The sequence below is a fragment of the Onychostoma macrolepis genome, chromosome 06 (genome assembly GCF_012432095.1).
Source record: "Onychostoma macrolepis isolate SWU-2019 chromosome 06, ASM1243209v1, whole genome shotgun sequence".
Lineage (NCBI taxonomy): Eukaryota > Metazoa > Chordata > Actinopteri > Cypriniformes > Cyprinidae > Onychostoma > Onychostoma macrolepis.
The window spans coordinates 33557619-33570733 of NC_081160.1; the positions used below are offsets into that span (position 1 = coordinate 33557619).

The window sequence follows — 13115 nt, forward strand, 5'->3', positions numbered from 1 at the left end:
GCATGTGTTTTCATGCTTCACTGGTCAGTTTTGAGCTCTATTTTGCTTCCATGTCTCTCGTTTCAGACTAGTGGAAGAAAAACATGCAACATACACAGTTTAGCGTTTATTTTATTGCACTTCATGTATTTGTGTCTGTAGATTTCTATTGCGATCCGTATCTAAAGAGTTTTTTCTCTTAGTCGCACTGAACTTTAGTTTTATTCCTCTATATGCTGAAGATTAGTTCATATTTCATTCACACTGATTTATGCGACATTTTACTCCTAAAAACATGGTGAAATGTGTTTGTTTTACTGTCTGATGACAGTATTTTCTTATTTATAAAAGAGAAATCCAAAATCTCCTCCGGAAAAAACTTTAACTCCATCAAGAAAATCAAACTAGAATTATGAATCTGACTTTATCCAATGATCAGATTTATGCTCTGGAGATGTATGCAAATTAGTGCATATTTAATTAGGCTAATGTATCATTTGCATATTTAAACATACCATTTCAGAAACATCTAATGCCAAACAGTTGTCAATGTGCTGTGATTATTGAACTGGTGAAGTATGATATTAGTCATTAGTGCAGCAGTATTTGATGATATTGATATTATATTCTGACTGATGTGTTTCAGCTGCATGTTTCATGTGTTTATGAGGGCTGTGTCTGTGTGTGTGTGTGTGTGTGTGTGTGTGTGTGTGTGTTTCCCATGGATACGGGTGAAAGATGTTGCTAGGCAACTAAATATAGACATGAAGTCAACTTAAAGACAGTCTTCTGACCGCTGACTGACTGAAATGATTCATTTAGTTCGTCATTCTTCTACAGAAGGACATTATGAAGCTCTATGAACAGAAGATCTTCCATCTGGTTATAATTCAGTCTGAAAAGATTGCATATGTGTTTGTTTTGTAGTATATTCATCAGGCTTTTATGGCTTATATGGTCTGATACAGAGAGAATATGGAGGAAAAGCAGCTCAATTTTATTCAGAGACTCAAACTGAGCAAAAATATGAATTTGCTGCAGATGCTGATATTTCTATGATGAGATTCTGCTGCTTGTGATGTAAATCAGTGAGATGTTTCTAACAGTGCAGCAGATACTGATATTAAATGATCTGAATATCAGCGGTCGCTCTATATCTCCAGGAATATGTCTCAGTAAGATGAGACTGAAATGATCCAAACATATAAAGCGATGCTGATGGAGAGATGAAGAAATAAACGCTCCTCAGAAGATCATTCCTCCGCTGAGGAACAGTGAAAGTAAAGCTCCTCAGAAGATCCTGATGATCAGGTTTGAGACGCTCTGATGTTTCTAGAAAATGATTGATGGAGAATCAAGTAAAGCTGAGCTGCTTCAGTCCAGTAAGTGTTCATCTGGAGACATGACTGCAGTTATTCTGACGCTTACTCGATCAAAATCAGTCGAGATCTGACACTGAAGCAGCCGCTGAAGCTGGACGCTTCTACAATTACACTAAAAGAGCTTTTACTGATAAAACACTCTGAACCAGGGTTCCTCAAATCTTTCCCTGGAGGGCCAATCCACTGCAGAGTTTAGCTCCAACCCTGATCAATCTCACCTACCTGTGATTTTCTAATGATCCTGAAGACACTGATTAGCATGCTCAGGTGTGTTTGATCAGGGTTACAGCTGAACTCTGCAGGAGTGGACCAGATCTGAGGATCTCTGCTCTAAACTCTCAATCAGACGCCAGAAGACACGAGGAGATTGAGTGTGGCACGTTTAACAGCATTATATTGATCATTTAGAGGAACTTTGCTGATCAGATATGATCCAGTAGCTTTATAGGGTTAATGTGTGATGATGATGATGATGATGATGTTGTCACTGGAGCAGATGAAGAAGGTTCAGAGTGAACGAGGTTATGATCTCAGTGTTTTCTGTTCGTTGTGTTTGAGCTGCTCAGAAGGTGAAAGGCCTGTACGGAGATGGTTTTCATGCAGATGATGCATCAGAGACGCTGTGATGATATCAGATATAATCTGTCCTCACACACACTGATGAAGATCTACAGATGTTTGAGTTTCTGCAGGGTGAACATCATCATCATCAGGTGTCTCTGGATGAATTGAGGGAGGAATTGTGCGGCTCGTTGTGTGTGTGTTTATGTTCCGCTGTGACCTTTGACTTTACGCCCCGCCCCCTCCATACCACAGCAGCCAATCACCAGCAGCGCTTCAGTGAGTGTATGTGTATGAGTGTGTGTGTGTGTGTGTAATGGTTTTTGTGGTTTACGGGGACAACATGTGTATAATAACATGGGTATGACAGAGGTATTACAATTTGAAGGTGGTTTATGAGGACACTGTCTATGTCCCCGTAACTCAAAAGGCTTAAAAAACACTAAATGGTGTTTTATTTATTTTTTTAATTTGTTTTTTTTTTTATCTAAAAATGCCTGTAGTCTCCTGTAAGGGGTAGGTTTAGGTGTAGGGTTGGTGTAGGACAATAGCACATACAGTAAGTACAGTATAAAAACCATTACGCCTATGGAGAGTCCCCGTAAACCACATATATCAACGTGTGTGTATGTGTGAGGTGAGTGTGTGTTTGTGTGTGTGTGTGTGTGTGTGTGTGTGTGTGTGTGTGTGTGTGTGTGTGTGTGTGTGTGTGTGTGAGTGAGTGTGTATATGTGCGTGTGAGTGAGTGTGTGTTTTTGTTTGTTTGTGAGTGTGTGAGCGTGTGAGTGTGTGTGTGTGTGTGAGTGAGTGTGTATATGTGCGTGTGAGTGCGTGTTTTGTTTGTTTGTGAGTGTGTGAGCGTGTATGTGTGTGTGTGAGTGAGTGTGTATATGTGTGTGTGAGTGAGTGCGTGTTTTTGTTTGTTTGTGAGTGTGAGCGTGTGAGTGAGTGTGTATATGTGTGTGTGTGTGTGTGTGTGAGTGAGTGTGTGTGAGTGAGTGAGTGTGTATATGTGTGTGAGCGTGTGAGTGAGTGAGTGTGTATATGTGTGTGTGTGTGAGTGAGTGTGTATATGTGCGTGTGAGTGCGTGTTTTTGTTTGTTTGTGAGTGTGTGTGTGAGTGTGTATATGTGCGTGTGAGTGCGTGTTTTTGTTTGTTTGTGAGTGTGTGTGTGTGAGTGAGTGTGTATATGTGCGTGTGAGTGCGTGTTTTTGTTTGTTTGTGAGTGTGTGAGCGTGTGTGTGTGTGAGTGAGTGTGTATATGTGCGTGTGAGTGAGTGTTTTTGTTTGTTTGTGAGTGTGTGTGAGTGAGTGTGTATATGTGCGTGTGAGTGCGTGTTTTTGTTTGTTTGTGAGTGTGTGAGCGTGTATGTGTGTGTGAGTGAGTGTGTACGTGTGTGTGTGTGTGTGAGTGCGTGTTTTTGTTTGTGAGTGTGTGAGTGAGTGTGTGTGTGTGTGTGAGTGAGTGAGTGTGTATATGTGTGTGTGTGTGTGTGTGTGTGTGCGTGTTTTTGTTTGTGTGTGAGTGGATGTGAGTGTGTGTGTTTTTGTGAGTGTGTGAGAGAGTTTTTGTGTGAGTGTGTGTATTTGTTTGTTTGTGAGTGTGTGTGTGTGTGTGAGAGAGAGTTTTCGTGTGAGTGTGTGTATTAGGGGTTGCACCGACTAATCGACTAGTCGACTTTAATGCTCTGCCGTGACGCTTGAAGCTTGGCGTCGTCTAGTCGCTGGTCCTGTAGAGGGCGCAACAGGATAAGAAATCTCTGAAGGACTTCCACATTTACTCCGTTTCCAAACAGTTAAAATCACAAATAAATGCATACTCTGAAAGCGCTCCACAAGACGTGTGATTATATTACTGGATGCTCGAAATTGAACGGGAGAATGCACGTTTTAAACAGCTTATAGTACAGGTCAGTTAATCGCTGTTCTAATATAATGCTCTGTGACGCACACACATAGGCTTCAGACAGTAGCGCGTGCATCACACAGAATCATTCAGCGCGGAAATGTATTGTCAACTCTGTTCTGTGATTTCTCAATAAAACAGCTTAGAAACTGAAAAGTTCAGGCATATATTTCTTAACTAAATCCCACAGCTTCACTGCTAGTAGAGTAATTCACACGCAGTCGCTCTCACTCATGCATTCATGCGAATGTAATCTTTACTGTGCTGCTTTATCTGCATCTGATTTAAGAACGAGCAGAAATCTGTGAGAAATATAACCACCCAAAGACAAAAGAACTGATAAAAATGAGCTGTTATAGGAGCAATAGCCATGTGGGCAGCACTGTGTCATATGCCAGCTTTGCACAAGCTGTTTGAGTCTCAGCTCCAGACTTATTTGTTCATTAATGACGTCAGCAGCGACTAGTCGACTTCGACTTACTTTCATCACATAAAAGTCGACTTTAAAAAATCAGAAGTCGTTCAACCCCTAGTGTGTGTGTGTGTGTGTGTACAGATGAGGACCTGAAGCCTTCAGTCAGAATCACTGTATTACCCCCTCTCTCTCTCTCACACACACACACACACACACACACACACACACACACACACACACACACACACACACTCCAGTCGGCTTAATGAAGCTCATCATGGAAGCAGTCGTGTTGTGTGTCATACCAACATTTCACTGCCCTTGAAATTACTTCAATAAAAATGTTTTTTGCTTTTTTTTTTTTTAAATTATTTGTTGTAAAAATGATTTGACTTTGATTTCAAATGGCCAGTAAAATCCATGCAAGTGTGAAAATCAGTGAGGTTCTGTTTGTGTCTTTTATTTTGAAGTGTTGTTTCCTGTTCCTGTTCTCTGGATTGATCCTCAGCAGTGTTTACTAGTCCGGTTAAGTCCTCTAGTCCCTGCATGTTTGTCCTGTTCTCTTTCAGGTCCTGTTCTCTGAGGTAAGTTGTTTCTTCAAGGATTCTTATCTTGTTGTAAAAGAAAAGCTGCATTTACAGGTGCATCTCAATGAATTAGAATGTCATGAAAAAGTTAATTTTTTCTTGTAACTTATTTAAAAAAGTGAAACTTTCATATATTTTAGATTCATTACATGTAAAGTAAAAAAAATTTTTTTTTTTAGTTGTTTAATTTTGATGATTAGAGCTTACAGCTCATGAAAGTCAAAAATCAGTATCTCAAAATATTAGAATATTTACATTTGAGTTTGAATAAATGACCATCCCTACAGTATAAATTCTGGGTATCTCTTGTTCTTTGAAACCACAATAATGGAGAAGACTGCTGACTTGGCAATGATCCAGAAGACGAACATTGACACCCTCCACAAAGAGGGTAAGTCACAGAAGGTCATTACTGAAAGGTGTGGCTGTTTACAGAGTGCTGTATCAAAGCATATTAAATGCAAAGTTGACTGGAAGGAAGAATTTGGGTAGGAAAAGGTGCACAAGCAACAGGGATGACCGCAAGCTTGAGAATACTGTCAAGCAAAGCTGATTCAAACACTTGGGAGAGCTTCACAAGGAGAGAACTGAAGCTGGAGTCAGTGCATCAAGAGTCACCACGCTCAGACGTCTTCAGGAAAAGGGCTACCAAGCCACTTCTGAACCAGAGACAACGTCAGAAGCATCTTAACTGGGCTGTGGAGAAAAAGAACTGGACTGTTGCTCAGTGGTCCAAAGTCCTCTTTTCAGATGAAAGTAAATTTTACATTTCATTTGGAAATCAAGGTCCCAGAGTCTGAAGGAAGAGTGGAGAGGCACAGAATCCATGTTGCTTGAGGTCCAGTGTGAAGTTTCCACAGTCTGTGATGATTTGGGCTGCCATGTCATCTGCTGGTGTTGGTCCACTGTGTTTTCTGAAGTCCACAGTCAACGCAGCCATCTGCAGTAATTAAAGCAAAAGGAGCCCCAACCAAGTATTGAGTACATATACAGTAAATGAACATACTTTCCAGAAGGACAACAATTCACTAAAAATGTTTTTTTTTTGGTCTTATGAAGTATTCTAATTTGGTGGGTTTTTGTTAAATGTGAGCCAAAATCATCACAATTAAAAGAACCAAAGACTTAAACTACTTCAGTCTGTGTGCATTGAATTTATTTAATACACGAGTTTCACAATTTGAGTTGAATTACTGAAATAAATGAACTTTTCCACGACATTCTAATTTGAGATGCACCTGTAGATCCTTCACCTGTTTAGTTTCTCTGCACTGAGCCCCTGAAACTAACCTGAGCTGAAGAGTCCAGATGAGGGAGATGTGATGGATACCCCTGAGTTTGCTGACATTAATTGGTGTGTGTGTGTGTGTGAGTGTATAAGGAAGAAACAATTAAAACTACATGTGAAGTTACACTTTATACACTATATTAACTGTTTAGATTATCCACCAGTGCAGTAAATCACACTGTATATGTACAAATGATGAAAGTACTCTGTTTAATTTTATGTATATTAATCTGATGTAACAGACTGAGAGAGAAACATGAGAGTCGTTTAACGGTAATCATCCAAACACACACACTGACCAGTGCTGGACCGAACTAACCTGCAGTTTAAATCACAAACGTGTTCAAAGAAAATGAATACATTTTAAATCACAGGTGTGCATTCAAACTAGGGCTGCAGAACGATTAGTCGCGATTAATCGATTCAAAATAAAGGTCTTGTTTACATAATGTGTGTGTACTGTGTATATATAAACACACATACAGTATATATTTTGAAAATATTTACATATCTACATGTATATATTTATATTCATATAATTATAATAAAAATGTTTAATATATAAATATTTTTCTGAAATATATACTGTATGTGTGTATTTATATATACATAAATATACACAGTACACACATATAAACAAAAACTTATTTTGGATTCAGTTAATCGCGATTAATAATTTGACAGCACTATATTTAAAAAATATATGTGTGTAAACACTTGTATATAATTTCTATTTTTACATATATATATATATTAGTGCTGTCAAATGATTAATCGCATCCAAAAGTTTTTGTTTACATAATATATATAAATACACACACATACAGTATATATTTGAGAAAAATGTTACGTTTATATATTAAATGTATTTATATATATAATATTAATTATATGAACATAAATATAAACTTTTATATTGGATGCGATTAATTGTTGCCCAGCACTAATAAATATAAATATTTTACATATAAATCTAACACATTTTTCCTTAATATATACATGTATGTGTGTGTATTTATATATACATAATAAACATACACAGTACACACACATATCGTATGTAAACATACACTTATTTTGAATCGACTAATCGTGTTGCAGCTCTGATTCAAACACATTCCCACGGAACATTTAACTTGTTTTGTTAAGCGGAGATGATCATGACCCGTCAGCGTCCGTCTCGGTCCAGCTGACCCCGGAGCTCGTCCAGCCGCGTCTGCAGGTGTGTGACGTCGCTGCGCAGCTGCAGGTGACCCGACTGAGCTTTCTTCAGCTGACTGCGCAGCCGCTTCAGGATGGCCTCGCATCTGCGCTCCTGGATCTGAGGAACAAACGTCAAGATCTCAGCGTTTCTGCAGCTTTGAAGGAGAATCGAAGACTCGTTCTGTCATCATTTACATATCTGTATGAGTTTGTTTCTTCTGTTGAACACAAAAGGAATATATTTTGAAAGTGAGTTGCTGGTACCCACTGACTTCTATAGGTTCCCCCATACTATAGAAGTCAATGGCTGCCATCAAATGTTTGGTTACTCAAAATCTCCTTTTGTGATACTTACACAGGTTTGGAAAAACTTCAAGATGTGTAAATGATGACAAAATGTGTTTCATTTTGTGTGAACTATCCATTCATCCATTAAGGAATAAATTGAATGGAACACAGTGCAACAATATGGTCTCTAAATGTAAATGTCTTGAATTAGCAAGTTCAGATCTGCATTACTTTATAATTCATTTAAAAACAATGGCTTGAATATCTCTGCTATCAAACATTAGAATATTAATTTGTTTTACTGTACCTTCTGATCACACTGCTCAGTATTTCTCTCTGTTTTCTAGAGCGAATGACTAAAGATTATTAAATCAAGATACATTTACTGGAGAAGCAAAATAACTTAAGATAAGTTTTGTTTAATGAGAAACTGATCAAATTGAAGTGCGTTTATGAGTCAGAAAAATCAAGTTTTCATTCCTCGTTGACAGATAATTGTTCTTGTTTTAAACATTATCTCACTTTATTTTGTTCAGTTTCTAAGAAAACAAGACTTTATATCTTCATTTTGCATCTCCAGTAAATGTATCTTGATTTAAGGATGTTTAGATATTTGTACTGAAAAACAAGACTAAGCATTTTTGCAGTACAAGCAACATTTAATGCCATGAATTTAAAGCTTTCTGATCTGTTTTAAGAGCTTTTGAGGCCTTCATTTGTGGAAGAGTGAATTAAAACTTTCCTAAGACCCTGCATGTGAACACTACTTCTGTCTTCTGTAGAGCTGCTTTACAGCTGAAACTGTCATTTTCCTGTTTATTCTTACAATCTTTATTGTATAAAGCTCTTTATGGTGGCTTTAGATTGGCTCTGTTTACCTCGATCTCTCTCCTCAGCCGTGTCTGCGTGTGCTGTTCGTTCTCCAGATGAGCTTCTCTCTCCATCACAGTCTGTCTCGCTGCAAGAATACTGGCCTTAAGAACGTCGATTTCCTTCTGTAAGGATCCACACACACACACACACACACACACACACACACACACACACACACACACAGACACACACACACACACACACACACACACACACACAGACACACACACACAGACACACACACAGACACACACACACACACAGACACACACACACACACACACACACACACACACACACACACACACACAGACACACACACACAGACACACACACACACACACACACACACACACACACACACACACACACACACACACACACACACACACACACACACACAGACACACACACACACACACACACAGACACAGACACACACACACACACACACACGGCGCGTGATTTTTACCTTTTATGGGCAGTTTTACTTTTATAAAGCCATTTTTAAGAAGTGTGCATCATCTTTTAAGTCAAATTCCTACATTTAATCAGTGAATTAGAAGATGTCAAGCAAAGGAAATCAGCATAAATAAAATTAATCTTTATAATGCAGAGGAAACACAGAAGCTGCGTCTGAAGATGTGTTTAGATGCGTTTACACACAGTTTAATGCAAGACATGAATGCATTTAACCTGCAATTACAGATGCATAAAGTATGTTTTGATATATTAAACATAAAACGTTGAATACTGTTATTTAAAATTATTTAAATCATAAAGAGCAACTTTAAATGTGAAATTAAAACCGCCAGCAGGTGGCAGCAAGTCAAGTGAATCATTGCGATTGAACCGAATCATTTAAATGGATGATTCATTCATGAACGAATCACCGTCGTGTTGCTCAGAGACACAAAACAGTGCTGTGGCTGTGTTTGGAATTATTTTTGTTGTCGAAATATTGCAAAAACAGGCAATATGGGTCTAAAACGCAAGTCTCTTAATTAACTTCTTATTTTTTGAACTGTAAAAATAAATAAATAATTACATTTGTAATCAATATTCATGCACTCTTTGTGTGATATTGATTAACTATATGAAATGATATAAATATATACATTTTCTGTCCCCATGTCTTGAATGTGTGATCATTCTAAATGTCCTTTAATAGACAGAATCATGCCTAGTCTAGACTTCACATAATGCAAGCGTGCACTCTAGGGGTGTTTTGAATGATTTTGCAAAATACTCGATAATGTCAAATCGCACATCGTTAAGACAACAATTATGATGTTAATCGCAGACGATATATATATATATATATATATATATATGGCACACCGCTGCTCATAGAGAGAGTGAGAGCGAGACCTGCGTCTGCCGGACCGGTTTCTGGAGGTCGGTCTGGAGCTCCTCCAGCGTGAGTCTGAGTCCAGACGCCTCCTGCTGCTTCTGCTGGAGCTCCTGATGGAGGTGCGCTCGGCTCTCCTGCAGACACACGGCCGTCCGGTGCTCCGTCACACGGCTGCGGTACGAGCTGAACTCCGTCTGCTGAGAGCGCCGGCGCTGCTGCTGCTCCTCCGTCCAGCTCCGGAGCTCCAGGTTCTCCAGCAGGAGGCTGTGGATCTGTGCTTCCAGACGGAGGACGCTGCGCTGAAGCTGCTCCGTATCACAGTCCAGAGCAGCGAGCGTCTTCTCCTGCAGCTTCACCTGAGATCCAGCAGACTCACCGCTCTGCTCCAGCTGCAGAAGAGACGCCTGCTGAGACAAACACCTCCGCATCCACAGCTGGCTCCTGAAGTACGCTCGGGCACGTCACGCGTTTGAGATAAAAACATCTAACTTACGACAGAAAAGTCAAAATTATGACATACTATGTGATAATTATGGCATAAAAAGTCAGAACTATGAGACGAGTTAAAATTAGGACTTTAATAGTCAGAATTATAACAAAGGCAAAAAATTACTATCATTTTGAATTTTAAATCTCATAATGACTTGGTGTGTCATAATTGACTTTTTATGTAAATTTTTGTTTGGTATGTCATAATTTTGACAAAATCAATTTCAACTTATGTAAAAAAATAATTCTCATAGTATGTCATGATTTCAGCTTGGTATGTCACAATTTTGACTTTATCTCATCATTATCACTTATGTCATCAACTTTTTATGTCATAATTTTAACTTTTTATGTAAACTTCAGCTTGACATGTCAATTTTGACCTTTAAAGTCATCATTTTAACTTTTTATTTCAAAATTAAAACTTTTTGTCAAAATTATGCCTTAGTATGCCATAATGCCATATTTCCATCGCATAATTATTGCTTTTTATGTCTTAATTACGACTTTTAAAATCATAATTTCGACTTTTCCTTTCATAATTACACCTTTAAAAGTTATTGTGTTTACTTTTTTCACAAATTTTCTTGAACCTGTCAATTTTTCATCAACACGTCTCCACATTATTGCAAAACAACCACCTCATTGTAATTTGTTTGCACATAGTATACATTTATTTGAGAAAAATGTAAGCATTACATTAGGACCATGTGTTATTGTTTTATCTTGCCTAAATGTCAAAATTAGCAAAGTAATAGCTACATCTTCAATATATCTTTATAGAAAAATCCTAATACTGAACATGTTTTTGCATTATCACGTGTCATGTTTTTATGAGGCCTCTGGTAAAAGTGATGTGTGCGCGCGCACCTGCAGCGTGTCGAGCTCGCGCTGCGCGTCCCCGAGCTGTCGCGCGCGCGCCGCGCCCTGCTGCAGAAGCTCCTGAAGCGCGTCATTGAGGGGAAAATCCTGCTTTCTGAACAATAAACAGGTCTGTGAGCTCATTATGAGCTGATGCTTCATTATTGTAATGTGAGGAGTCGCATTCACACACTCGGTCTGTTATTTAACTTAACGCTGATTTCTGTCAGTAAAGCCTCAAACTAGCGTCAATAAACACTGCTGAGAAGCCAAAAAACGAGCTTAACTATTAGTTATCAAGCATTAAAGACAATTTCGCCTCTGATCACATAGGAATTTACTCATTATTTTTTAAGAAGTACAGCTGAAAACTTTACCTGAGGTCGTCCATAGCTAATTCGGCGGGAAACACGAATGACGTCACGCAGGAGCGCCTGAGCGTCGATGTTCGTTATTTTATTATAATTGAAATACGGTTATAGTTTTTATTGATTAAATGGTTAGTCTATATATTTTGTAATTTCAATTTAGTTTTAGTAATTTTGTCGTGTTTTGGGGCCTTTTTATTAGATTATATTTTCATATCTATAGCTATAGTTTTTATTAATCATTTCAGTTTTAGTTATTTTAGTACATTAAATTAAATGAAACATTTTGCCTTGGCAGCTAGCCTGAATAAGTTATTTTTTACTTTAAGGTAAAGTTTATTTTAAGCGATTATATTTTTTTATGGTATTAGTTAACCCTGGTGTGCGCGCGTGCGTGCGTGTGTGTATATATAACAGAAAAAAATTAAATAATATAACAGAATATAATTATTATTATTATTATTTATTTTTTTTTTACTTGTGTAGAATTTTATTTATTTATTATTGTTTGAATGTACAGTAAAACCAAAAATGATTCAGACACCAGAAATAGGCTAATTTGTTATATTGTTTACTAGTGGGTGCAGGACACTGTATTTATGTAAGTGAGGATAGCACGTCAACTGTAACATATTATACCCAAATATTCTTCATACAGTGGACTACCAGTAAAATTGATAAAAATTTGACTTTGACCTGAGCATGTTTTGCTTAAGTGTTTTTCTTTAATTGCTCATGTGAGCTTTGTACACCACAGACTGAACTAAATGAAGCATTTCTTGATAATTGTTTGAGCTAAATTGGTTTTATCTAATTGTGTTCTTAACTTTAACAGCTGACTGAATTCAACTGAATTCATTACCTTCTATCAAAGTTATCTGACGTTATCAAGATCAGTTTGTTCCGACACAGTTCTTCTCATATTTTATTACCATTTTTTAAACTATAGTGATAATGTGAGAAACGTTGAAGGTGTCTGAATGCTATTTTAAACTGTTTGATCACATTCTAGGGTTACTATTGTGCATAAAACACCCTTATACAACATTAATAGGAATACTGAGATAAAAGACAAAAAATACAACTATCAACATATTTCGAAATTGTTCCTTTATTGTAACATACATTATAAAAATGTTATATGAGTGCCACCAGTATTACAACATCAATATTGTAACTTATTTGAAACATTTGAACTTTTAATTTAGTGCAATATTTTGTCATTGCAACATTTTACTGCAGCTTTCACTAACGACTGCAATTGGATTTATATGTAATCCTAAATTCACTGTTATCCCAGCGGTCACTATTGTGACCATCAAGATTCAATGACCACACTCAACAAAACTGAATAATTGTGAATTCATATATTAATACTAGACACCTTAAAGATAATGTGGACCAAAACTCGTTGTTAACATACTGTCCACCCTGTCTTCCCTCAATAGTATTGAAAAAGTACTAATATCACACAGAATTTAGGATGATAGTGTGCACATCGGTTCTTCCGCTAGGCGTCGCTGACCGGCTCGAAAAACCCATTCCTACATTGAACCACAT

At 37.6% G+C, this 13115-nt stretch overlaps 2 protein-coding genes across 5 annotated transcripts; both read right to left on the bottom strand.

Annotated features, from left to right (window-relative positions):
- Window positions 1–19: 19 nt before the first annotated feature.
- Window positions 20–4879, bottom strand: LOC131543075 (histidine-rich glycoprotein-like). The gene is made up of 3 exons (XM_058780289.1): window positions 4763–4879; window positions 2668–3585; window positions 20–2546 (listed from the first exon to the last, which is right to left on the bottom strand). The coding sequence occupies exons 1-3, from the start codon at window positions 4877–4879 to the stop codon at window positions 2538–2540; spliced, it is 1044 nt and encodes a 347-aa protein (XP_058636272.1). The 3' UTR covers window positions 20–2537.
- A 2121-nt stretch (window positions 4880–7000) lies between these two features.
- On the bottom strand, window positions 7001–11695 carry LOC131542630 (coiled-coil domain-containing protein 122). Of its 4 annotated transcripts, none has more exons than XM_058779481.1 (5): window positions 11565–11695; window positions 11197–11302; window positions 9855–10244; window positions 8489–8605; window positions 7001–7440 (listed from the first exon to the last, which is right to left on the bottom strand). In XM_058779481.1, exons 1-5 carry the CDS (start codon window positions 11576–11578, stop codon window positions 7288–7290), a joined length of 780 nt encoding a protein of 259 aa, XP_058635464.1. In that variant the 5' UTR covers window positions 11579–11695; the 3' UTR covers window positions 7001–7287. The 4 variants fall into 4 exon arrangements, with proteins under 4 accessions (XP_058635464.1, XP_058635466.1, XP_058635465.1 ...); XM_058779483.1 differs by having other exon boundaries at window positions 7005–7440; window positions 9855–10226; XM_058779482.1 differs by having other exon boundaries at window positions 7014–7440; window positions 9855–10241; window positions 11565–11688.
- Between the last annotated feature and the right edge of the window lie 1420 nt (window positions 11696–13115).